This window comes from Bos javanicus, chromosome 17 (genome assembly GCF_032452875.1).
Source record: "Bos javanicus breed banteng chromosome 17, ARS-OSU_banteng_1.0, whole genome shotgun sequence".
NCBI lineage: Eukaryota > Metazoa > Chordata > Mammalia > Artiodactyla > Bovidae > Bos > Bos javanicus.
The window spans coordinates 52,582,205-52,606,377 of NC_083884.1; the positions used below are offsets into that span (position 1 = coordinate 52,582,205).

The 24,173-nt window shown below is 42.1% G+C and overlaps 1 protein-coding gene across 9 annotated transcripts in view; it reads right to left on the bottom strand.

Moving 5' to 3' along the window:
• TCTN2 (tectonic family member 2) overlaps positions 1–24,173 on the bottom strand; it is a 29,166-nt gene that overhangs the window by 1,587 nt on the left and 3,406 nt on the right. For 5 of the 9 annotated variants that reach the window (XM_061384587.1, XM_061384588.1, XM_061384589.1 and 2 more), the window contains 12 exons: positions 22,779–22,879; positions 17,956–18,146; positions 16,786–16,912; positions 15,610–15,751; positions 15,323–15,388; positions 13,637–13,771; positions 13,307–13,384; positions 9,136–9,216; positions 8,131–8,242; positions 4,497–4,603; positions 927–1,083; positions 23–148 (listed from right to left, as the gene is read on the bottom strand). In XM_061384587.1, coding sequence (XP_061240571.1) covers positions 23–148; positions 927–1,083; positions 4,497–4,603; positions 8,131–8,242; positions 9,136–9,216; positions 13,307–13,384; positions 13,637–13,771; positions 15,323–15,388; positions 15,610–15,751; positions 16,786–16,912; positions 17,956–18,146; positions 22,779–22,879 — 1,423 coding nt within the window. The remainder of the gene's footprint in view (positions 1–22; positions 149–926; positions 1,084–4,496; positions 4,604–8,130; positions 8,243–9,135; positions 9,217–13,306; positions 13,385–13,636; positions 13,772–15,322; positions 15,389–15,609; positions 15,752–16,785; positions 16,913–17,955; positions 18,147–22,778; positions 22,880–24,173) is intronic. The other 4 variants (XM_061384592.1, XM_061384593.1, XM_061384595.1 and 1 more) reach the window with 4 other exon arrangements.

Genomic DNA, 24,173 nt, shown 5'->3' on the forward strand with positions numbered 1-24,173 from the left:
CTGAGATCAGCAAACAGATTACCTTGTAAGGGGATGGGGTAACTGTGCAGGTATCTTAATAAACTGGACCGATGCGCCAATGGGGAAGAGGTCAGCCTTGTCCTCACAAGTCAGTCCACACTGGAACTGCCAGGTCACGGACGAGAACCTGGGAGGGAAAGGTCACGCAAGCGACAAAGCCACCGCTCACTTCTGGTCTGCTGAGAACACCGGGTAACCGACACAACATGAGCGGGGCTTCTCCTATACACGGTTCACGTTTTCCTGGTGCTGCCATTCCCCCTTTGAAGTACGTAAATTTTCAACTGCACACAAAAGCTGAGACAGCTGTGTAATGAACCCTTGTGGACCTACCACAGGCTGCAACCACTACCAGCATTTTGCCAGTTCTGCTTCTTCTCTTCTCTCCCGTCATCTCATTTCATGCTGGTGCCTTTAAAGTTCATTTGTTTTATCACTTGTTTGTCTCAAACAATAGTGTAATAGTAATAACGGCAGCAGCAGCTAACGATTTTTGATGGCTTTCTATGTTATTGCTGCCTTTTTGCCTATCCCTGCAGCCCTTTGCTTTTCTTCTAGTAACTGCAACCCAGTTTTCCCCACAGGGAACTAACCCTCTCCCACTCTCAGTCGAGCAGACGAGAGGGGACTCACCTGAACCTAGGAATGCGCCCATCACCTACACCCGGTCAATCAGATCTGTCTACTCTCCTGGCCATAGTGATTGGCTCAGAATGGAGCACATGACTGAAACTGAACCAATGAAAGTCTTCCTAGACCATTTTTGAGAAAGATGGAGAAACAAGGCACCCTCTTTCCACCGGACTTGCTAATCTGATATAAGCCTGAAGTTGCTGGTGTTCTTCTTTGCCACCTCTTGAGGAAACTTCCCTGCGAATGCACACTTAGCCTCGATGCCATCATACCTAGTCTCGACACCAAGTATCTCCTGCTGAGTCATCCCTTCCACGGCACCAGCATCCGAGAAGAGGATGCGGATGTTCAGCTGCGCGGGAACATCCAGGCAGATGCCACTCACGTTGCTGTCAGGTGGGTCTGCGCCTGCACCAAGGGCATCCACACCTGGATAGGTGTTAAGTTGTGCATTTTGGAAAGAAGAATTGTTTCTGTTCTCCTACAGTACTGTAATGTAACCCCCCAAATTGGAAATATTATTAGGCAGGAATCAGAGGATTGAGTCTTTAATCTCTAACAGGCTCTAGTTATATGCCTCCCATGGCTTCCCTGGTGGCTCAAACGGTAACACGTCTGCCTGCAGTGCGGGAGACCTGGGTTCGATCCCTAGGTTGAAAAGATACCCTGGAGAAGGAAATGGCAACCGACTCCAACACCCTTGCCTGGAAAATCCCATGGATGGAGGACCCTGGTAGGCTACAGTCCATGGGGTCACAAAGAGTCGGACACGACTGAGCAACTTCACTTTGACTTTTCGTGTTCAAAATGTCTCCTTGTGCTGGTGCTAAGACAAGAGGTCCAGCCTGAATAAAAATGTGATCCTCAAAAAAAAAAAAACAAAAAAAACAAAATGTCTCCTTGGGCTTCCCCGGTGGCTCAGTGGTAAAGAATCTGCCTGCCAATGCAGAAGACGCACGTTCAATCCCGGATCCAGGAAGATCCCACATACTATGGAGCAACTGAGCCCATGAGCCACAACTACTGAGCCTGTGCTCTAGAGCCCATGAGCCGCATCTACTAAGCCCACGTGCCGCAGCCCGAGGACGCTGGAGCCTGCGCTCCACAACAAGAGAAGCCACCGCAATGAGAACACCCAGCAGTCAAATGAATAATTAAAAAAAGAAATAGAGACTTAAAGAAAAGTGTCCCCTTGTATGTTAACTCAGTCACTGGAACTTTAAATCTTTGACTCACCTAATAAAACCATAAATCATGATTCAGTTCCCAAGCTCCTCATTGACATCCACCCAGAGTTTGAACAGAAATATTGACTAGTAGTAAAAGGCCTTGAGACTTATTCTGCGCAGTCACTGTTCTAGTAAAAGCTTGTGTAAGACATTTAGAATCCATACTAACAACTTTAGTTACTACAGATTAAATAGTTCAAAAGCAATTTCCTGGTGTGCTGCCATAGCAGTAATACAAATGGAAGAGGATAAAACTGGAAAAGAGATGAACTGTCATTCATCTCGAAAACTGGCCTCTGCGGGGGTGGGAGGAGAAGAAACAGCAAGGTCAGTCACAGGATGTGGATGGCAAGCCTTAGGGTCACTCTGGGGGGATTTCTTTGTTTCTTCAGGGATCAGGAAGGCTGTCACCAACAGTTTCGTTCTCCTTGATACATGGGCTCAGCACTGTTCCTCTTCTGCTCATTAACGAGGACCAGGGCTGACCTGCAGCTTAGATACGAAATACAAGCTAACAGCTTCCACCATGAAGGCAGCACAATGCCTTCACCTCTGACTTCCCAACTCTGGCTTTCTGTCTTGAAATTTCCTGTGGTTTTTACTTCTCCAGTGCTTTATTGACCCCTTCCCTGCATCCCACAGGCACCTCCACGGCCCACCTCACTGGCCAACAGGTTAACAAGGAGTTGACAAGCCCTGACCCCTGGGTTCTACTTCCAGATGAGGACCTAACTCTGGGCTTAGGGTCTTGAGCAGAAGTGGGACAGGCAAACCACATTGCTGGCCAGACCCCACTGCCTGCGTCAGAGAGTGGTCAGCAGTACCTCAGCCAGGCATACACATTACGTGATCCCTGGCCACCCCCAGGGAAGGGGACAGAGGGGGTTGTAATGATTCAGACCCTAATCACGACAGGTGGGGAAAGTTCAGGGGCATGTGTCTGGTTGGTCCTTTGTATGAATCCCAACCTGATGAGCTGAAGTGACCTCGGAAGGTGTAGAAAGGGTAAAGACAGGACTCGGTGTTTGGGGGCAGGGGGAGGGTTTGCACTCCCAGCAGCATCCATAGGGATGGGAGGGGACTTAAGAAAGCAGATGCTGCAGTGTCAGATAGCTCGTTCAGGCCCCAAGAGGCAATCCCAGGAAGGACAGGAAGAAAAGAAGCTCTCTCTGTATTCAAAGTGCCTTTATACACTCAAGCATGCATGCTCAGTCGCTTCAGTCATGTCTGACTCTTTGCGACCCCATGGACTGAGGAGGCTGGCGGGCTACAGTCCATGGGGTCGCAAAGAGTCGAACAGGACTGAAGCAACTGAGCATGCACACATGGACTGTACCCCGCCGGGCTCCTCTGTCCATGGGATTCTCCAGGCAAGAGTACTGGAGCCGGTTGCTGTGCCCTCCTGCAGGGTATCTTCTCCACCAAGGGATCGAACCACAGTCTCTTATGTCTCCTGCATTAGCAGGTGGATTCTTTACCACTAGTGCCACCTGGGAAGCCCTTTATGCATTCCAGACTCCCTGAGAAATCAAAGCAATGCTACCAGACTTGCTGGCTGGGAGAAGAGAAAGAGCTAGGAACCCTGGGTTTAGCTCCAGCTCTGCCACAACAAACTGTGACCTCAGACCACCCCTGTGAGCCACAGCTCAGTGACCAGATGGACACTCTGTAACTGGAGTGGAAATCGGGCTCATTGGAGCTAAGTCTGTTCCATGTACTCCCTGTGGTATATCTCTTCTTCACACGCCAAACCCCTGCATATCTCTTCACACACCAAACCCCTGTGACCTCAACACTCGGAGCAAATGCCTCTGACCAAAGATGCTGGAACATCAAATCTTTTTATCTGGCCTTGGTGACCCCACTATTATTAGCTCTGTTACACCTTAATTTCTTTCTTTCTTTTTTAATAGCTTTATTGATATGCCATATAGTTCACCTACTTAAATTTAAATGTATAATTCAATTCAATTATATTCACAGAGTTATGCAACCAGCAGCAGATTCAACTTTACAGCATTTTCATCACCCTCCGAAAAGAACTCCTATACTCACTAGCAATCACCCTTCATTTCCTTCCAACAGCCTGAGCCTTGGGCAACCACTAACCTGCTTTCAGTGTTTATAAGTTTGCCTTTCCTGGACACAGCATTATAAATGCAATCCTAGAGTATGTGCTCCTTTGTGTCTAGTTCTCTCACTTAGCACAATGTTTTCTATCACCTTTTAAGTTAACAAAATTGCTTTTGTAAATTATAAAACCAGTTCTCAACTGTCCATATTGCTGGCAATCAAAAATAGGAATGCAGACTGACACACACTCAAAAATCCTTAAATTTCATTAAGACTTCCTTTTCCAAAGACCGTTAGCTTGTAAAACAACTGGGCAATTTGAACTTCCTGTAGATTTCCTCTTTAAAAAAAAAAAGCCATTGTGAATAAGAGATAAAAGACATGAAAAGCCTTCTACCTGGAGAGCTAACCTCTAAACAAATGTCTGTTGGATCACGGCAAAGAAAGACGGCTGCTGAGTCAGCCTTTAATGCCACATCTGACGCTACATAGTCAGAGCAACCGAGGTACATCTTTCACACACGTGCAGCTTTGACTTACGTATTATTTCAAGCCAGCCATCACTGAGATCGTTGTAATCGGAGTTGCCTCTCATTGCAACATGAGTCACTTGTACTAATGAATCAAGCAGTTCAACAGCATTCTCCCTGCAAGAGAGGAAGACATTTCTCAGCTCCTGGCCAGCAGGTCTTGTCCTGAAGTCCTTTCTGAGGGTGTCCAGGTTGTGCTTGCTGGATGCCTAAACAAAAAAAAAACTGCCAGGGGATCTAGGCTGGGAGTCTCACCCCTCAAGGATGGTCTTCCCGAGATGAACTTACACAGCAAGGGGAGGATGTATGGAAGCAGTCTCTCACTTCAGACTTAGAACATTAGTAACTTACAATAGAATCATGTGCAGGCTCCTTTGAGTGTCAAAGAACTTGGCAGGTGGGTAGATCACATGTCAAGTCACCAGGATAAGTTCATGGGCCAGAGTGACCCCATAGTAAAAGGAACCTAAATAATTAGCTAGAAGTTTGAGCTATGAAATGAGGTGAAAAGGACTTCTGTGGTGGTCCGGTGGATAAGAATCTACCCGCTAATGCAGGGGACAGGGTTCAACCCCTGCTCTGGGAAGATACTATACGCTGAGGAGCAACTAAGCCCGTGCGCCACAACCACTGAGCCCACATCCTGCACTGAAGCCTGTGTGCCTAGTGCCCATGCTCTGCAATGAAGAATCCCCCCTGCTCGCCACAGCTAGAGAAAGCCCAAACACAGCAACAAAGACCCAGTGCGGCCAGAAACAAATTTTTAAAAATTTGGTTTAAGATTAAGAACTAGAACTTAGCATCTCTCTTGTTCCAGTGACCTCACTGGAGGTACAAATCTTATGAACCACAAGGGAGAGACTTTGACTGTTGACTCAGGCCTCGCACCCTTCCATCAGGAGCCACTGTGGGTAACCTGTTCCCACACTTTTTCTTCCCTTCTCAATGTTACCTCCACCTTTTTTCTGCTCTCCAGAGAAGTACACCACTTGGGATATATTTCAGATGAGATGGGTATAAGAACGAAAGTGAAAGTGTTAGTTGCTCAGTCGTGTTGCTCAAATTTTGCGACCCCATAGACTATAATCCGCCAGGCTCCTCTGTCCATGGAGTTCTCCAGGCAAGAATACTGGAGTGGTTTGCCAGTGTATTTATTTCCTTCTCCAATACATGCAATCAAAACCACAAGAAGATACCACTTCACATCTACTCAGTTCAGTTCAGTTGCTCAGTCGTGTCCGACTCTTTGCAACCCCATGAATTGCAGCATGCCAGGCCTCCCTGTCCATCACCAACTCCCAGAGTTCACCCAAACTCATGTGCATAGAGTCAGTAATGCCATCCAGCCATCTCATCCTCTGTCGTTCCCCTCTCCTCCTGCCCCCAATCCCTCCCAGCATCAGGGTCTTTTCCAATGAGTCAACTCTTCGCATCAGGTGGCCAAAGTATTGGAGTTTCAGCCTCAGCATCAATCCTTCCAATGAACACCCAGGGCTGGTCTCCTTTAGGATGGACTGGTTGGATCTCCTTGCAGTCCAGGGGACTTTCAAGAGTCTTCTCCAACACCACAGTTCAAAAGAATCAATTCTTCAGCACTCAGCTTTCTTCACAGTCCAACTCTCACATCCATACATCACCACTGGAAAAACCATAGCCTTGACTAGACAGACCTTTGTTGGCAAAGTAATATCTCTGCTTTTTAATATGCTATCTAGGTTGGTCATAACTTTCCTTGCAAGGAGTAAGCATCTTCCCAAAAAAAAAAGTCTGACACTGTTTCCACTGTTTCCCCATCTATTTCCCATGAAGTGATGGACCAGATACCATGATCTGAGTTTTCTGAATGTTGAACTTTAAGCCAACTTTTTCACTCTCCTCTTTCACTTTCATCAAGAGGCTTTTTAGTTCCTCTTCACTTTCTGCCATAAGGGTGGTGTCATTTGCCTATCTGCAGATATTGATATTTCACATCTACTAGGTTGGCTATTATTCAGAAAACTGGAAAATAACAAGTGTTGGCAAGGGGGAATTCCCTGGCAGTCCAGTGGTTAAGTCTATAAGCTTCCACTGCAGGGAGTGAGGGTTCAATCCTTGGTCAGGGAACTAAGAGCCCTTCTGCTGAATGGCATGGCCAAAAAAACAAACAAGTGTTGGCAAGGATGTGGAGAAACTGGACCCCTTTTATGCTGTTGGTGGGAATGCAAAATGGTACAGCCTCTGTGGAAAACAACATGGCAGCTCCTTAAGAACCGAACACGATGATCCAGCCATCCCATTCCTGCGCACACACCCAGAAGAGCTGAGAACAGGCGCTCAGACAAAAAGTGACCCAAGGCTGTTCAAAACACAATTTACAACGCACTATTCCACAAATGTGGAAATGCCTCAAATATCCATCAACTAAGGAATCAATAAATAAATGTCACATATATACATATATATATCTCTCCATACAATGGAATATGATTCATTCGTGAAAAAGAATGAAGCACTGACACAGGCTACAAACATGGATATCTCAAAAACAGAATGCTAAGTGAGAAAAGTTAGATATAAAAATTCACAAAGTATAGGAGACCATTTATATGAAATATTCAGAATAGGTAAATCCATAGAGACAGAGAGTGAATTGGCTGTTGCCAGAGCTGAGAGGAGGGAGGAACAGAGAGTGACTTCTAAAAGGTACAGGTTTCAGGGATGGTCTTGGTGATTCAGCAGCTAAGGCTCTGAGCTCTCAGCACAGGAGGCCTCAGTTCGATCCTTGGTCAGGGAACTACATCCCATATGCTGCAACTAAGACCTGCTGCAGCCAAATAAATATATATTTTTTTAATTAAAAAATAAAAAGTATAGGTTTCATGTTGCAGAGACCAAAATATGCTGGTACTAAACAGAGGTGGTAGTTGTACAACATTATGAATGCACTAAATGCCAGTCAACTGTTAAAATGATTATGTTGTGTGAATTTTGCATCAATAAAAAAAAAAAAAAGAATGCATATGAATATCCATACATTTTCCAAATCCCACCCAGATAATTAAATGGGAAATTCTTTATACATCATGTAACAAAGCTTAAAAATTCTTTAAATGTTAATCACCGATGACACTTAGCTCCAACCCTTTCTCTGATTTTCTAGGAATGTGGGGTTTCCAATGATGTGAACAAACTTCCCAGAGAAATTTGCATAAATACCGATGAAACTTCCGAGAATGTCTATTTGCACTTATGCTGATGTTTGAATCAACTCTAAATTGTACTGGAAGTTTGTACTGTTTTTTAATTTATTTATTATTATTTGGCTGCGCTGGGTCTTTGTTGCTGCATGCGGGCTTTCTCTTGTTGCAGAGCACAGGCTCACTAGCTGTGGCCTGAGGGTTTAGCTGCTTCGAAGCATATGGGATCTTCCTGGACCAGGGATCAAACCCGTTTCCCCTGTATTGACAGATGGATTACTAACCACTCGAGCACCAGGGAAGTCCATGACGTTTGTACTATTTACTATCACTTTCACATAAGTTTCATTCAGACTGAAGTTTTTCATGCTGTCTTTAATACTCATGGTGCGGGGGGCGGGGAGGGGGGTGAATTAAATTTAAGCAAACCACTCAAAACGTAGATAAATCCATCAGTGAGACACTCACCTAAGCTTAGTACAGTTTTCATTAATTCCAACTTCTAAAAGGCACCCAGATAGTACGTTTTCTCCAAATAAAATGGGTTTGTGAGTTGCTGTCGAACACAAGCTCCTTCCGGCTATAAAATAAAAAGATTATTCTCTTGCTATTTTTGCAAAACAAAAGTAAGTAGAAGATTTACCTCAAAGTTTTTCTTAAAAAAAAAAAACAGAGAACAACAAGCAGAAATAGTTTCCAGTTCTCTAGAAATGAGGTCATTGTTACTCTAATCCTCTGAAAGCTGAACAAAGGTTTCTTTCTGTATCAAAATACCTGGACAGGGATCAGGGGTTTATTCTGAACCTGAAATTTAATGCCTTCTGGCACATGTGGGTAATTACCACTGATGCAAAGATTTTCCATAGTTTGGAATGAAACTATTTTCCTGTCTCTGATTAGCACCATCTTGGGTTAATCAATGACAACAATGACGATGGAGTCTCCAGCCACTTTCATATTTAAATCTCTTATTGAAAATCAGCACTTCAAGCGAAAACAGTTAACATTTTTTATAGAAAGAAAGAAAAAAGAAAAGGAAGCTGCAGAAGCATGGAAAACAACCACCCCTAGGCTAAATAAACACACCAGGCTTTAAAGTAATTGGTTACTCGATCAGATTCAAAATATGGCAATATTTCCAATTATAGTTCACCAGCTGCTGCTGCTGCTAAGTTGCTTCAGTCATGTCCGACTCTGTGCGACCCCATAGACGGCAGCCCACCAGGCTCCGCCGTCCCTGGGATTCTCCAGGCAAGAACACTGGAGTGGGTTGCCATTTCCTTCTCCAATGCGTGAAAGTGAAAAGTGAAAGTGAAGTCGCTCAGTCCTGTCCGACTCTTAGCGACCCCATGGACTGCAGCCCACCAGGCTTCTCTGTCCATGGGATTTTCCAGGCAAGAGTACTGGAGTGGGGTGCCATTGCCTTCTCCACTAGTTCACCAGACAGCTAGTCATATCATCAAATCAGATTACCAGGATACCAAAGGTGTAAAGTTGTGACATTATTTGTCCCGTTGGTGCTTAGAGCTCGAACAGGCTTGCCAAGTTGGTAACCTAGACAAACACAACACAGGAGAATGAGCATCTTTCCCTCGTAGTTTATTTCAATGCAACAGGCGCTAGCTCGTCAAATAACAGAAAGGAGGAATCCACAATGAAAGGAAACATGCGCTCAAAGTTCTTTTTCAGAATACCCTCAAGAGAAGGACATCAACATAACTCCTTTCATTTGTTTCGTTTTTTATTGAGGTATGAAGCGAAGTCGTTCAGTTGTGTCCTACTCCTTGCAACCCCATGGACTGCAGCCTACCGGGCTCCTCCGTCCATGGGATTTTCCAGGCAAGAATACTGGAGTGGGTTGCCATTGCCTTCTCGAACCTGGGTCTCCCGCATTGTAGGCAGGTGCTTTACAGCTGAGCCACAAGGGAAGCCCTTTTATTGAGGTATAGTTGATTACAGTGCTGTGTTAGTTTCAGGTGTACAGCAAAGTGACTCACTTATAGACATGTTCTTTTTCAGATTCCAAAACACAGATGTTAGTGTGGTTTTTTGAAGACGCTTTTAAAGTGAAATCTGAGAAATGAAAACTAGGAAGGAATCAGTCTTAGAATTCTCACCTTGGAGAACAATAAGCTGCTGGGCAGGCCAGTTCATGAACACTCACTGAGAGATAAGTACGGCTTATCACAGGGGCTCATAAAGGAAACTTAAAACCAGAGTAACTTTCCCATGTAGCCTTTTTCCAGTAAACTAATTCAACCCCAAGGTCTGATTTAGCTCCTATTCCCATCCATTTCCTAGTAATCCAGCTTACGATTTCCACCTTTTTAATGTGAAAAAGTTCACAAGCACAGAAAAGTTAAAAGTAACACCATGAACCTCACTCAATACAGCCACCACCTAAAGTCAACCACTGTTAATATTTAGCTGTATTCTTCTTAAGTAAGTGTTAGTCATTCAGTCATGTCTGACTCTTTTCGATCCCATGGACTGTAGCCTGCCAGGCTCCTATGTCAGGAAATTCTCCAGGCAAGAATACTGGAGTGGGTTGCCATCTCCTTCTCCAGGGCTCCCGTAGGGAAAATTAGAATGGACGCCTCAAGTCCAAGGGAACCCCTGGGCCTGTTCATTACCAGAGTGTTCCTCTCCTTTGTAAAGTGCCTCTGACTGCTAGATCATGAGCCATTCAGGGCCCACTGCTCTTCTGATCTTAACATATCTAATGTGCACCCCAAAGATCTTTCCTTAGGGATAGATAAAATATTTCCCATTTTTAGAAGCTTTATAACACCAAAACACAAATTTCAATAAAACAGCACAAATATATTAATTTATATTAATATGAAATATAATAGATACTTGTCTTATCTATTATAAAAGTATATATATTTGGGGTGAGAGGGGCAGGACTATTTGAAAATAAGTTGTAGGCATCATACAACTCATATCATGAAAGCTCCATCAGACATCTCTCAAAACTAAGGATATTTCCCTACATCATCATGATGTCAATATTTCTAAGAAAATTAATAATAACCCCTTATAATCATATCATATCATATCCAGTTCATATGCATATTTCCTATGTCCCTTCCAAAAATGCATATTACAGTAGCGTTGTTCTCAGCTGGTAAAGAATCTGCCTGCAATGCAGGAGACCCTGGTTTGATTCCTGGGTTGGGAAAATCTGCTAGAGAAGGGATAGGCTACCCACTCTAGTATTCTTGGTCTTCCCTTGTGACTCAGCTGGTAAGGTATCTGTCTGCAATGTGGAAGACCTGGGCTCAATCCCTCAGTTGGGAAGATCCCCTGGAGAAGGGAAAGTCTACCCAATCCAGTATTCTGGCCTGGAGAATTCCACGGACTATATAGTCCATAAGGTCGCAAAGAGTCAGACACGACTGAGTGACTTTCACTTTCACTTTGTTTATATAAACTGGGATACCATCGAGGTTCCTGCATGGTGTTTGCGTTTCCAACATTACGCCCCACCCTTCCCAATAAGCGGCCTCCCCTCAGGCCATGGGTCTAATCCTGCCAGAGTACACTTCATGCTCATGTCTGCCTCCTTGGCTTCCCCCAGGTTATTCCTATCCCCAGCACCCTTTCCAATTATCTGCTTCTCAAGACACAGTCTCCTCCACGCAGCCCACAGTGGAAACACAGGGCAGGGTTCTGACTTGCTCGGTGCTTTTCCTCCAGCCTAGGAGCAAAACCTGGCATGCAGACTTTCCTGGTGGTCCAGTGGTTAAGAATCCACCTTCCAACACAGGGGCCTTGGGTTTGAACCCTGGTCGGGATCCCACATGGCTCAGGGAAACTAGATCCCACATATCAACCCAATACACCCAGATAAATAAATACATACTTTTTAAAAAACAAAACAAAACCTAGCACGTGCTGGACATTCAACACTGTTCCTTAGTGATGCAGTCTGGGCAAATGGTCAACATTCTGCTCCTCTGAATCCTGGAGCAACTGACCCTAGTAACCGACCTCGTTTGTTAATTATCTTGGGTCGTTCACTGTTGTTTCCTGTGACTTAGCACCGTCAGCTCCAAAGAAGAGAGTCCCTGAGGACAGGGCCCATGTCAGATAGTCCTCAAAAAACCCCATCCAGCCTCAGAAAGTACTAGAGAGACACTGTCTCTCTATATACAAGCTGCGTCTCTGCCTGATTGGTTCTGGCTCTTGATGTATTCTTTGTTGACGAGAGCATCAACATTTCTCATATATTCTGACAGGTTTTCTCAGAAATCTTGTCAAATTAAGTCAGTGACATAAAAATTCTTAAATTTCAGGAGCCTGGTCTCTTTTTTTTCGTGACATAAAAATTCTTAAATTTCAGGAGCCTGGTCTCTTTTTTTTCCCCCTCAGTTACCTTGGAGTTTATATAAACTAAGAGAAAAAGGTCATAATGTTTTCATGCAGTACATATGTCATTCTTTAAATAACAATTGTCACTTATAACAGAAATAATTAAGGAATGCTGCACTTGTGATCCATACAAAACATCAACATTTTGGGTTGTACATAATTTAAAGAAATGTCCCAAACACTTCTCGAAATACTGTAGTAGCCAATAAATACACAGAGGAATGCCTTAGGCGGCCATAGACATGCAGTTTAGAAAATAAAGAAAAAAAAATCACACTAGAACTACTTCATTTCTTCAAAATCACTGAGTAGGAAAAGCAACATTGAACTTCCATACTGATTTTACATAACTTCTGTACTGTACCTTGACTTAACCAGAGTCTGCTCTTAGAAGCCAACAATAAACCCTAACATTAAAAGCCTATTTAAAAGAAAAAAATATATATATATACAGAATTGTGTATAATTAAATCAGTATACATAAATATTGAAGATCATGCAAAGCAAAAAGTTACTAAAAGTTTAAAAAAGTTGTTCCTTCGTGATTAATTACTGCGTGCTGAAGAATAGTAATGGAATTCTCTAAAAGTTAAAATAAAAGTTGTTCCTTCGTGATTAATTACTGCGTGCTGAAGATAGTAATGGAGTTCCCTGGTGATCAAGTTTAGCACTCCACACTGTCACTGCTGAAGCCCAGGTTCAATCCCTCATCAGGGAGTGAGGATCTCAGAGGCCGTGGAGCACAGCCTCCCACCTCCCCCACCAAAAAAAAAAAGAGGGAGGGAGGGAGGAATTAGGAGTTTGAGATTAGGAGATACAAATGATTGTATACATAAAACAGATAAACAGTGGGGACCTACTGTGTATCACAGGGATCTGTATTCAGTGTCTCCTGATAGACCATAGAGGGAAGGAATACGAGGGGGAGTATATCCACGTGTGTATAACTGGGTCACTGTGCTATATATCTGAAACTAACACAACACTGTAAATCAACTATACATCAATCAAATACATTATTTCATTTAAAAAAAGACCAGTAGCTAAAGAGAAAGACTGTTTTAGCTTTACAACTCAGACTATATATAACACTTTATGAAAAAAAAGTAAGCTGTTAGCAGGAAAAGAATACAGTGTCACAAAAGAAAAAAAGAAAGGTCAGAGTCACAAACTAAAATTGGAAACAATTATTTACAATCATCATTATAGCACAGGAGTGTTGAACTAAAATGTGTTTGTAAGATCAGTGATTGATATGCACTCTCACCTGGGTTTCCAGACCATTCCTGTTCATTACCACTGTTATAGCTTAAAAATTTCACTGTAAATCTCTGTGTCATGATTCCTAGAAATAAAATAAAAACATAATGTCACCAATTTACTAAGAAATTATCCACCATAGTGTTGTTTTCTTTACCTTATAATTGCATTTCAACATGCAAAAAAAAAAAAAAACTCCACTGTTTTCTGATTAAATCATAAACACAAATAAGAAAAACAGGTCTGAATTAGTTTATCTGGTATAATTATGAGAATCGTGAAGAAAGAAAAAAACGCTTTAAATTAAAAGCATTCTCGCTGCCCTTCACAAAGTTACCTTTCTGCTGGGCATTAATTTCTGCCCTGATAATTCTGACGTTTATTTCACTGATTGTATTATTATTCCACCTGAAAATATAATGTTCTTCCACGTTCACGTTCCTGGGGGCTGGTCCAGTACTTAAAAGTGTTTCTGGAAATAAGAGAGTACTTTCATAAATTAAAGACCTAAAAATAAAAATATTAAAGACCTTCCTTTAAGGGGTCAAGCCTATTATGCGCAGTTCCCTCTGCCTGGGTGGCCATCCCCCACCCCCATCCCTGCCCTGCAGACCCAATTCCTTTACACAGCAGGGTCATCACCTCCTCAAGAAGCCATCCTCAGATCTCCACCCAAGTCAGCATTAGCTACCTCCTCTTTCCACACCATCCCAATAAACTGAGTGAGCTCCATCCCTTCCCTTTTTAAAAAATATTTACTTTTTATTTATTCATTTATTTGGCTGCTTTGGGTCTTAGGTGTGGCATGGGAACTCTTAGTTGCACCATGTGGGACATAGCCCCCTGACCAAGGATCAAATCTGGGCCCCCTGCATTGGGAGCATGGAGTCTTAACCACTGGACCACCAGGAAAGTCCCTGTCCCTTTCCTCTATTTCAGCCTCCCTGGTACCCAGCTCACAGCCTAGTGCAGAGCACGGGCTTGGAAGAGTATCTGTGAAATGCAAGATTACAGAAAGATTACATCTGGTAAAGATTACGTCTGTTAAAGCAAAGATTACAGAATGTCAGCTCTTTAAGAGCAGGGGCCTGGTGTCTAGTTCACTACTATATTGTACTAATAGCTGATGGAAGGAAAGAGTAAGTTCCAAGAATTATAACACATTGAAAAGAAACACACGTAGTATCCTTCATGGAAAAACAAAAGTCCTGGTAATATTGGCCAAATTCTATGTACTTCAGTTGGCTGCATTACAATCACAGAGTTTAATGACTGGAAAAAGAAAAGCAAGCAAGAAGTGAAAATGCTGGGTCCTAAAGAACCCTTAACTCTCTGAAAAACACTTAAGAAAAAGCCCACATACTCAGAGAACAAGGAGGGACCCTGGAACCCACATAATCTAGGACTGAGAAGGATTGGGTTCAAGGTCACAGATGTTACTCCACAGTAAGTCAAGATAGAACAAGGAAAAAGCAAAATACTAGTGGGATATTTCTCTAACAACTACAAATCTTCTAGAATTCTTAATGAAAATATGTTCTACTCTGGGACTACGGTAAGTCTCTTGCATACGAACGAGTTCCATTCCATGTTCATAAGTCCAACACGGTTAGCCTAGGTACCCAACTGATGCAATTGGCTCTATAGTACTGTACTGTGATAGGTTAATAATAGTTTTCACACAAATAATACATTAAAAACAAACACAAACAATGAAGAAAACATTTCTAATCCTTCAGTACAGGACCTTGAAAAGTACAGTACCAGAACTGGCATACAGGGGCTGGCATCGAGTGTAGAGGCGAGGAGGGAGAGGAGCTGGGAGATGGTAGAGCTATAGTATCGTCAGCAATAGGAGACAAAGGACAAGATGAAATTTCACTCAGGCCTGATGGTGGCGGAACACGTGTTTGCATCTTGCAAAGTTCAAAACTTGAAGATTTGTATATAGGGACTTACTGTATATATTCCTTGTGAGAAATTATATACATTATAATGTTATATATATATAACATTAAAATACCTGTATTGGTGATGAATCTGTCTAAGTCAGTTGCTTCCTCGTAGATTACTTTCGGTGTAACTATGCCTGAAAAAACATACATAAATGAACTTCCACAGGAGAACATGAACCTCACATGTTCACATTTACCTACGAAAATGAAAGTTTGCCAAACAAATACAGTGCCTATGCCTGCCCTGTGCGCCAACTACTCAGCTCCCCTCCACTCCCCAAACGCCATCAAACAACCTGCTATTCTTGGCATCTAATTGGCATCTAAGGTCCATGCTCAAATGGACATAACTTACCTCCCATAGCACCATTCTTTATCTTTGCACTGGTAATTCCATCTCGTTCTAGGTACTCCTCCAGGCTAGTAACGCACTGAACATCAAAATTTTGCAGGAAAGCCACAGGAGCGTTGTAGAGGCACTGCCCAGCCAGGGACACCTGAGGGCAAGGGGGGAATACCGACAGATTTATGACCTCCTTTCTGATCATAGAAAAAAGAGATCAGTGTCTTGGAAAAGCATCCTTTCTGCAGCCTGCTTCTACTGCTGGGTTAGCTCCAATAAAGACTAGGGCATTCACTAGTTAACTGACTTGAGCAGAGTATCTACTTGACTTGCTAATCAAACTGGAAGCCACTGGCTGCAGGGTCACAGTAAGTACAGTTTCTAAAGAAAATTCCCTGCTTTGCATCATTTACTTTGCAGAAACATGATTACATTCAGCTTCAGTTTCTTTTCTGTTGTTGTCTTTTGTTTTTTCACTTTTTGGCCATTCCAGGCAGCATACAGGATCTTAGTTCCCCCGGCCAGGGAGGGAACCCGTGTCCCCTGCAGTGGAAGCACAGAGTCTTAACCACTGGACTGCCAGGGAGGGTCCCTCAACTTCATTTTCTCTCCCTCATTACAAATGCATTTTTGTTAAAGCCATAAGAATGGATTCATATGGATAGTAAAGAGAAACAGTTTAGCCTCCCATGTCATCTTCCCATAAATACTTTTTCCTCATAATTTTGAACTTAATAAAGGTAAGATTTCACATAAAACTCAAGTCTTAAAATATTTTTCAAAATTCTATTAAATATTTAATTAACACAACACCATAAGCCAAATATACTTCAATAAAAAATAAATAAAATTTTAAAAGTATTTATGGCTTACTAGAAATTGCCTGTTAAACTAATACAAGTGAGAAACAATAGTTACTTCCATGGAAACTTCCAGACGGTCTTTTGGTTTTTATTTAGTAAGTTCACTCTGAGATTTAGCAAAGACAGATTGATTTAAGAGTGACTATCAACAGAAAAAAACACAATGCAGAGACCTTAAATGGCTAAGTGCCTGAAAAGTCCATAGGAGAAAAATACGTAATTCAGGAAGAGATTTTTTTTTTTTTTAGAATAACATGACTTAAATTAGTAAGAGGAAGGGGAAAGTGAGAAAAAGCTTCTGGCATATTAAAACTGAAAGGATTACCTGTGGAATAGTAAAATATGCCTTATCTACTGTCATAACGGGGTCTCCTTGTTTGTAACCAAAGTCTGAAAAGTCTTTTAGATCAGTATGCAAATATATGTCAAAGGAAACTTGATGTCCAGAGGAACTGCAAATCGATGAGAGAAACCACCATTAACATGATAAAAGCAATTGTTTTACATTTTTTCTCTGCTTTTTTAATTATCAAAATAATATTTGTACTAAATGCCACTGACCTGTGCATTTTAAAGTAGTTAACGGTTAATTTATGTTCCATGAGTTTTACTTCAGTGCTAATAATAAAGTTGCTTTAAAATGTCAACAAGACAGAAATGTAAAGGACAAAAAGTTAAAGTCCCCCACGAGCCCATCACTCTTTCCCCCAACCCAGAGAATCGCTATTAACCATTTGTGGTATCAATTTCTTTTCAATGAGGGCTCCAAAATCACTGTGGATGGTGACTGTAGCCATGAAATTAAAAGATGCTTGTTCCTTGGAAGGAAAGATGTGACAAACCTAGAGACATGACTTTGCCAACAAAGGTCCCTATAGTCAAAGCTATGGTTTTTTTCAGTAGTCATGTACGGATGTGAGAGCTGGTCCATAAAGAAGGCTAAGCACAGAAGAACTGATGCTTTAGAACTGTGGTTCTAGAAAAGACTCTTGAGAGTCCCTTGGACTGCAAGGAGATCAATCCAGTCAATCCTAAAGGAAACCAGCCCTATATATCCATTGGAAGGACTACTGCTGAAGCTAAAGCTCCAGTACTTTGGCCACCTGAGGTAAAGAGCCGACTCACTGGAAAAGACCCTGATGCTGGGAAAGATTAAGGGCAGAAGGAGAAAGGAGCGACAGATGATGAGATGGCTGGATGGCATCATCAACTCAATGGACATGAGTTTGAGCAAACTCTGGGAGATAGTAAAGGACAAGGAAGCCTGGCATGTTACAGTTCATGGGGTCGCAAAGAGTTGGACATGACTTAGCGACTGAACAACAACCAGCTCTTTCAAATACTTAACACAAAATAAACTTACTATGTGAAACCTAGAACTGAATCTAGAATGGAGGGATTGAATGGAGCCTTTGGAGAGGTCCCCAGGACATGGCCACATTCCAGGGCCATCTGGGTGCGCACCCCTCTCCCGGACAGCCCTTCAGACACTTACATGGAACCATGGTAGAAGTACCCGAGAAAGGGTGAGTTGGCAAGCTGCACACACAGGAATGGAAACCAGTCGGGGACTCCATGTGACATCTGTATGGAGCAGAGCTGATCAAAGGGAGGATTAACATCTCCTCCAAAAACACCTGGGAAACAGGACTCCCTGAACAGTGCTGTTAAATCTGATGAGCATTCCTGGAAAGAAGATGTAGAGAAGCTCAGAGAAGATTAAATCCCCCATCTGCCCGCTGTCAGGATCTCCTGGCCAGTGTGATGCACTTGCTGCTGGAGACCAGCAGGGCGTGGTAGAGAAGACAGGAAATAAACAGCTGGCCTCCAGGCTGAGAGCGTTTGCGCTCACAGCAAGTCATCTCCCTACGAGGCTCCAAGTCAGGAACTTTGGACCTTCACAGAATTTACATCTTAACTGGGGACCTAAGACATGCCTACAAATAAGATGCGAAAAAGAAAAGGTAATATGAAATAGACCACAGGTGGAGAATTTTCAACTGGCATCACCACTCACGCCAGTATTCTTGCCTGGGAAATCCCATGGACACAGGAGCCTGGCGGGCTACAGTCCATGGGGTCGCAAAGAGTCGGACACAACTTAGCCACTCAACAGCAACAGCGTTCAAATTCCTAGTCCAGAGAAATCTAAGGACAATTCCAGAAGAATCCTTGAATCATTCTTGTTATATCATGACCCGATTGGTATCATCAAGAAGTCACTTTATTCGGATGGACCTAGAGCCTGTTATGCAGAGTGAAGTCAGTTAGAAAGAGAAAAATAAATATCATATATTAACACACATATGTAGAATCTAGAAAAAAGACCCAGATGAACCTATTTGCAAAGAAGAACTAGAGACACAGAGGTAGAGAACACAGGTACACCAATGGGGAAAAGGAGAGGCGGGATGAACTGGGAGATCGGCGCTGACATACACACTATTGAGACTATGGGTAAAATGGAAAACTAATGAGAACCTAGGTACAGCACAGGGAACTCTACTCAGTACTCTGTGGTGACCTAAATGGGAAGGAAATCCAAGAAGGAGGGGATATATGTATCTACATAGAGCCAATTCACTTTGTTGTACAGTAGAAACTAACACAACATTGTAAAACAACTATACTCCAATTAAAATTAATTTAAAAAATTAAAATTAAAAATATGTATTTGATCTGGGAGTAGACAATGGATTCTTAGAAATGACACCAAAACCATAAGCAACAACAATGACCAAAAACTGGAATAAAGGGAGGCAGAATTAGATGAAAGAGGTCAAAAGGTACAAATTTCCTCTTATAAGTACACACTAAGGGTGTAATCTACAAGAGCAATATAATTAACACTGCTGTACACTATATACGCAAGCTGCTAAGACAGCAAAGTCTAAGGGTTCTCATCACAAGTAAAGTTTTCTATTTCTTTTTGTCCTTTTTTAAAAAAACTTTTTATTTTATATTGGAGTATAGCCGATTAACAATGCTGTGATAGTTTTAGGTGGACAGCCAAGGGGCTCAGCCATACATAAATATGTATCTGTTCTCCCCCAAATCCCCCTCCCATCCAGGCTGTCACATCACATTGAGCAGAGTTCCCTGTGCTGTGCAGTAGGTCCTTGTTGGTTATCCTTTTTAGATATAGCAGTATGTATAGGCCACATTCCTCAAAATGGTAAATGAACTGGAAAACCATAGAGTTCAAGTAGTTCAAGGTCAAGAGAGAAAAAAATATGTTTTGTTTTCAGAAAACTAAATCCTCTCCAAATTGATTTAAAAATATTTTTAAGTTCTAGAAATCTATTTTAAACCATGCATTCTGTAAACTGTAACACGAATGAAAGTTCCTCACCTACAACATAGGCATATATACACATATCTAAATGGGTCTGTACTGGATTCTAGAATGCATGTGAATGTGTACAGTCACTCAGTCATGCCTGACTCTTTGCGACCCCATGGACTGTAGGCTGCCAGGCTCCTCTGTCCATAGGATTTTCCCGGCAAGAATACTGGAGCCGGTTGCCACTTCCTCCTCCATCTATTTCTTTAATTTTGTGTCTATACGAGATGATGAATGTTCACCAAACTTATTGCGATACCACTTCATAATGTATGGAAGTCAAATAACCATACTTTAAACCTTAAACTCGTACAGTGACTGTGTCAATTATATCACAATAAAACTGCCAACAAAGGTCCATCTAGTCAAAGCTATGGTTTTTCCAATAGTCATGTATGGATGTGAGAGTTGGACTATAAAGAAAGCTGAGCACCGAAGAATTGATGCTTTTGAACTGTGGTGTTGGAGAACATTTGAGAGTACCTCGGACTGCAAGGAGATCCAACAAGTCCATCCTAAAGGAAATCAGTCCTGAATAGTCATTGGAAGGACTGATGATGAAGCTGAAACTCTAATACTTTGGCCACCTGATGCGAAGAACTGACTTATTTGAAAAGACCCTGATGCTGGGAAAGACTGAAGGCAGGAGAAGGGAACAACAGAGGATGAGATGGTTGGATGGCATCACTGACTCAATGGACATGAGTTTGAATAAACTCCAGAAGTTGGCGATGGACAGGGAAGCCTGGCATGCTGCAGTCCATGGGGTCACAAAGAGTCAGACACAAGTGAGCAACTGAACTGAATTAAAAACTGGAAGAAAAAAATTGATAAACTGGACTTTATCAAATTAAAACTTTTGGGCTTCAAAGAACACCAACAGGAAAACGGACTTCCTAGACAAGTAGGAGAAGTTTTTGGCATATCATATATCTGATAAGTGACTAGAATCCAGAGTGCATAGTGAACTTTAAAAACAAAAAGACAATGTAATTTAACAACAAAATTAAACAACAAAAAGACAACCTAATTAAAAACTGGCCAAAGGGTCTCAACAGACATTTCTTCAAAGAAGACATATAAACATTCAATAAGCCTTTGAAAAGATGTTCAACATCATTTGCCACTAGAGAAATATGGATCAAAATCACAATGAAATGCCACTTCACACCCTCAAGGAAGGCTGTAATCAAGATTATTATAGCCATTGTTGGTGACATCATGGAAAATTACAACCCTTATACAGTGCTGATGGGAATGTGAAATGATGTAGCTACTTTGAAAAAACAGTTCCTCAAGGGAATTCCCTGGCAGTCCAGGGGTTAGGACTCATTTCCATTGCCAAGGACACAGGTTCAATCCCCAATCAGGGAACTAAGATCCTACAAGCTATGTGGCTCAGCCAAAAAGAAGAGAAACAGTTCCCCAAAAGGTTAAACATGCAGTTCCCATGTGGCAAAGCAATTCCACTCCTAGGTAACATAACCAAAAGAAATGGAAACACACGTCCAAACAAAAACTTGTATACAGGTTTATATTCTTGTATCATAGAAGCATTCTTCATAGTAGCCAAAAAGTGAACACAATCTAAATGTCCACACTTGATAAATGGTTAAGCACTCTGTGATATATCCACACAACAGAAGATGATTCGGCCATAAAAAGGAATGGAACACTAACCCACGCCACAGCGCAGGTGACCCTTGAAAGCATGATGCTAGGCAAAAGACGCCAGACACAGGGCTTCCTTGGTGGTCCAGGGGCTAAGACGCCAGGCTCCCAGTGCAGAGGGCCCGGGCCAATCCCTGGTCAGGGAACTAGACCCCACATGAGGCAACCAAGACCTGGCACAGGGGAATAAATATTTAAAAAAAAAAAAAAAAGAAGAAGCGAGACACAAATCCTACAGACTGACGGATTCCATTTACATGCAATGTCCAAAAGAGGCAAATCCACAGACACAGAGAGTAGATTAATAGTGACCTGGGAAAACAAACTAGTGAAAATAACAGAAAAGAAGCAGACTCACAGATACAGAGAACAAACCAGTGGTCACCAGTGGGGAGGGGGATGGGGCAGGGGGCAACACAGGTGGAGGGGATGAAGAGGTACCAACTACTACGTATAAAATAAATAAGCTACAAGGGTGTATTATTGTGCAGCACAAGGAATACAGCCAATATTTTATAATAATAACTATAAACGGAGTATAACGTTTAAAAAGTGTAACTATGTTATACACCTGAAATTTACATAATTTGCAAATCAACTACACCCAGATAAATAAATATACTTAATTTCTAGTGAAAACAAACAAACATAAAACAGTCTGGGGATGATGGGCATGAGTGAGAGTGACTGCAAATGGACACATGGCTTCTTTTCGGGGGTGTTGGAAACATCCTCAAATTAGATTACTGCGATAGTTGAATTTACTAAAAAAAAAAAACACTTAAAAAATCACTTATTTTTCTCTCCTTTTTATATTTTCTTAAAGGCTTCCAAGTAAGACATTAAAATCATCCTCTCAGTATCATCACAATCAGGACTTATCCAAACAGACATTTTTTTTGGCCATAATTGCTGCTTAGTCACTCGGTCATATCCAACTCTGCAGCTCCATGAACTGTAGCCTACCAAGCTCCTCTGTCCATGGAACTTTCCAGGCAAGAATACTGGAGTGGGTTGCCATTTCCTATGCCAGGGGATCTTCCCGATCCAGGGACTGAACCAGTGTCCTTGTATCTCCTGCACTGGCAGGTGGATTCTCTACCACTACCGTCACCTGGAAAGTCCTTTGTCCACAAACTAGGCTGAAAAGGCTAGATAAGAAAATACTCAACTGGAAAACAGGACATACAATCTCAGCTTTTGAAAGACCACGCACTACAAAGCTGTTGATGGGGAACTGCTGGTGCCCTCCGCATGCTATCAGGTACCACAGTTTTTGCACCCAATAATCAGAAAGACCATACCTGGTCACAGCAGCAGCGAATGTCACAGGCCCCCACTGTCAAATTGCAGGGGCAAGGACCAAGGGGCTGATACACCTGGTTGGGAACGACAGTCACATTTTCTGAAAAGTACAAACAACAGAGAAGTTCAGCTGTGAAACACTGATGAGACATGGCCACATTTTCACTCAGAGAAAGCTGAGTTGTATTACAAATCACTGTTACCAGTATTCCACATGAAGGTATCCCTGAGATGGGCTATATCTACTGAGGCCTGTATCTACTCCTCCAACAAAAAGCCAAATAGAAGAGAATGTCCTAGTTATACAAACTGAAGAAGTCACAGTTGATCTTGAAGATGATCAAGTCACTAAGATTTGCAAGTTAAGCCAAATGCAATGCACTTATTTTTCAATACACTGCACAACTCCTTTCATAACACAGACTGATTGTAAGCATTTACTCCTCCAAATTCATTACCTCTTTCAACAGATAAACCTGAAGCCATGACCTAAATGTCCATTGACAGATGATGTGGTACGTAAAGACAATGAAATATTACTCAAGACATAAAAAGAACAAAATGGGGTCATTTGCAGTAACGCGGGTAGACCAAGAGTCTGTCATACAGAGTGAAGTAAGTCATAAAGAGAGAAACAAATATTGTATATGAACGCATGTATGTAGAATCTAGAAAAATGATACAGATGAACCTATTTTCAGGGCAGAAACAGAGACGAAGACGAAGGGAACAAATGTGTGGACATGGAGGGTGGGGGAACCGGGAGACTGGGAGTGGGTATGCGCACTGCCACGTGTAAAACTGATAGCTAGTGGGAACCTGCTACAAAGCACAGGGAGCTCAGCTCGGCGCTCTGTGGCGACTAGATGAGTGGGAAGGGAGACCCAAGAGAAGGGGGTTGTATCTCTACACATAGCTAATGCACTTTGTTGTACAACCTTGTAAAGGAACTATACCACAACTAAAAAAAAAAAAATCTGAAGCCACGGTGACACTGCAGTTTATCTGGAAGCCATCTGACCACAAGATCTCATTTAACTGAGCTACACACTCAACCTCAAGTCCCATCACACTGTGAATGCATATTTTCACATCCTGATTCTGGTTCAAGTGTGGGGGAAATTAGTAATTTTCACACTGATTGGAAAAGGAATATATTACATTTTAGCTTCCTAATTCAGAATCCAGAGACTAATAGTTGGAAAGCTATGTACGTGACTATTTGTGTAAACTCTATGTATCAGTCAACTTCAATGAGAGGATAACTGAAGCTTCTAGAGAACAACTATTATATATTCTACGCTATAATATAATAGAACCCTAGTATGTCAGTGGTATCAAGAACAAGAAAGTCCGAATAAGAGACCATGTCACAAGGGTAAGGGTTTGATCCT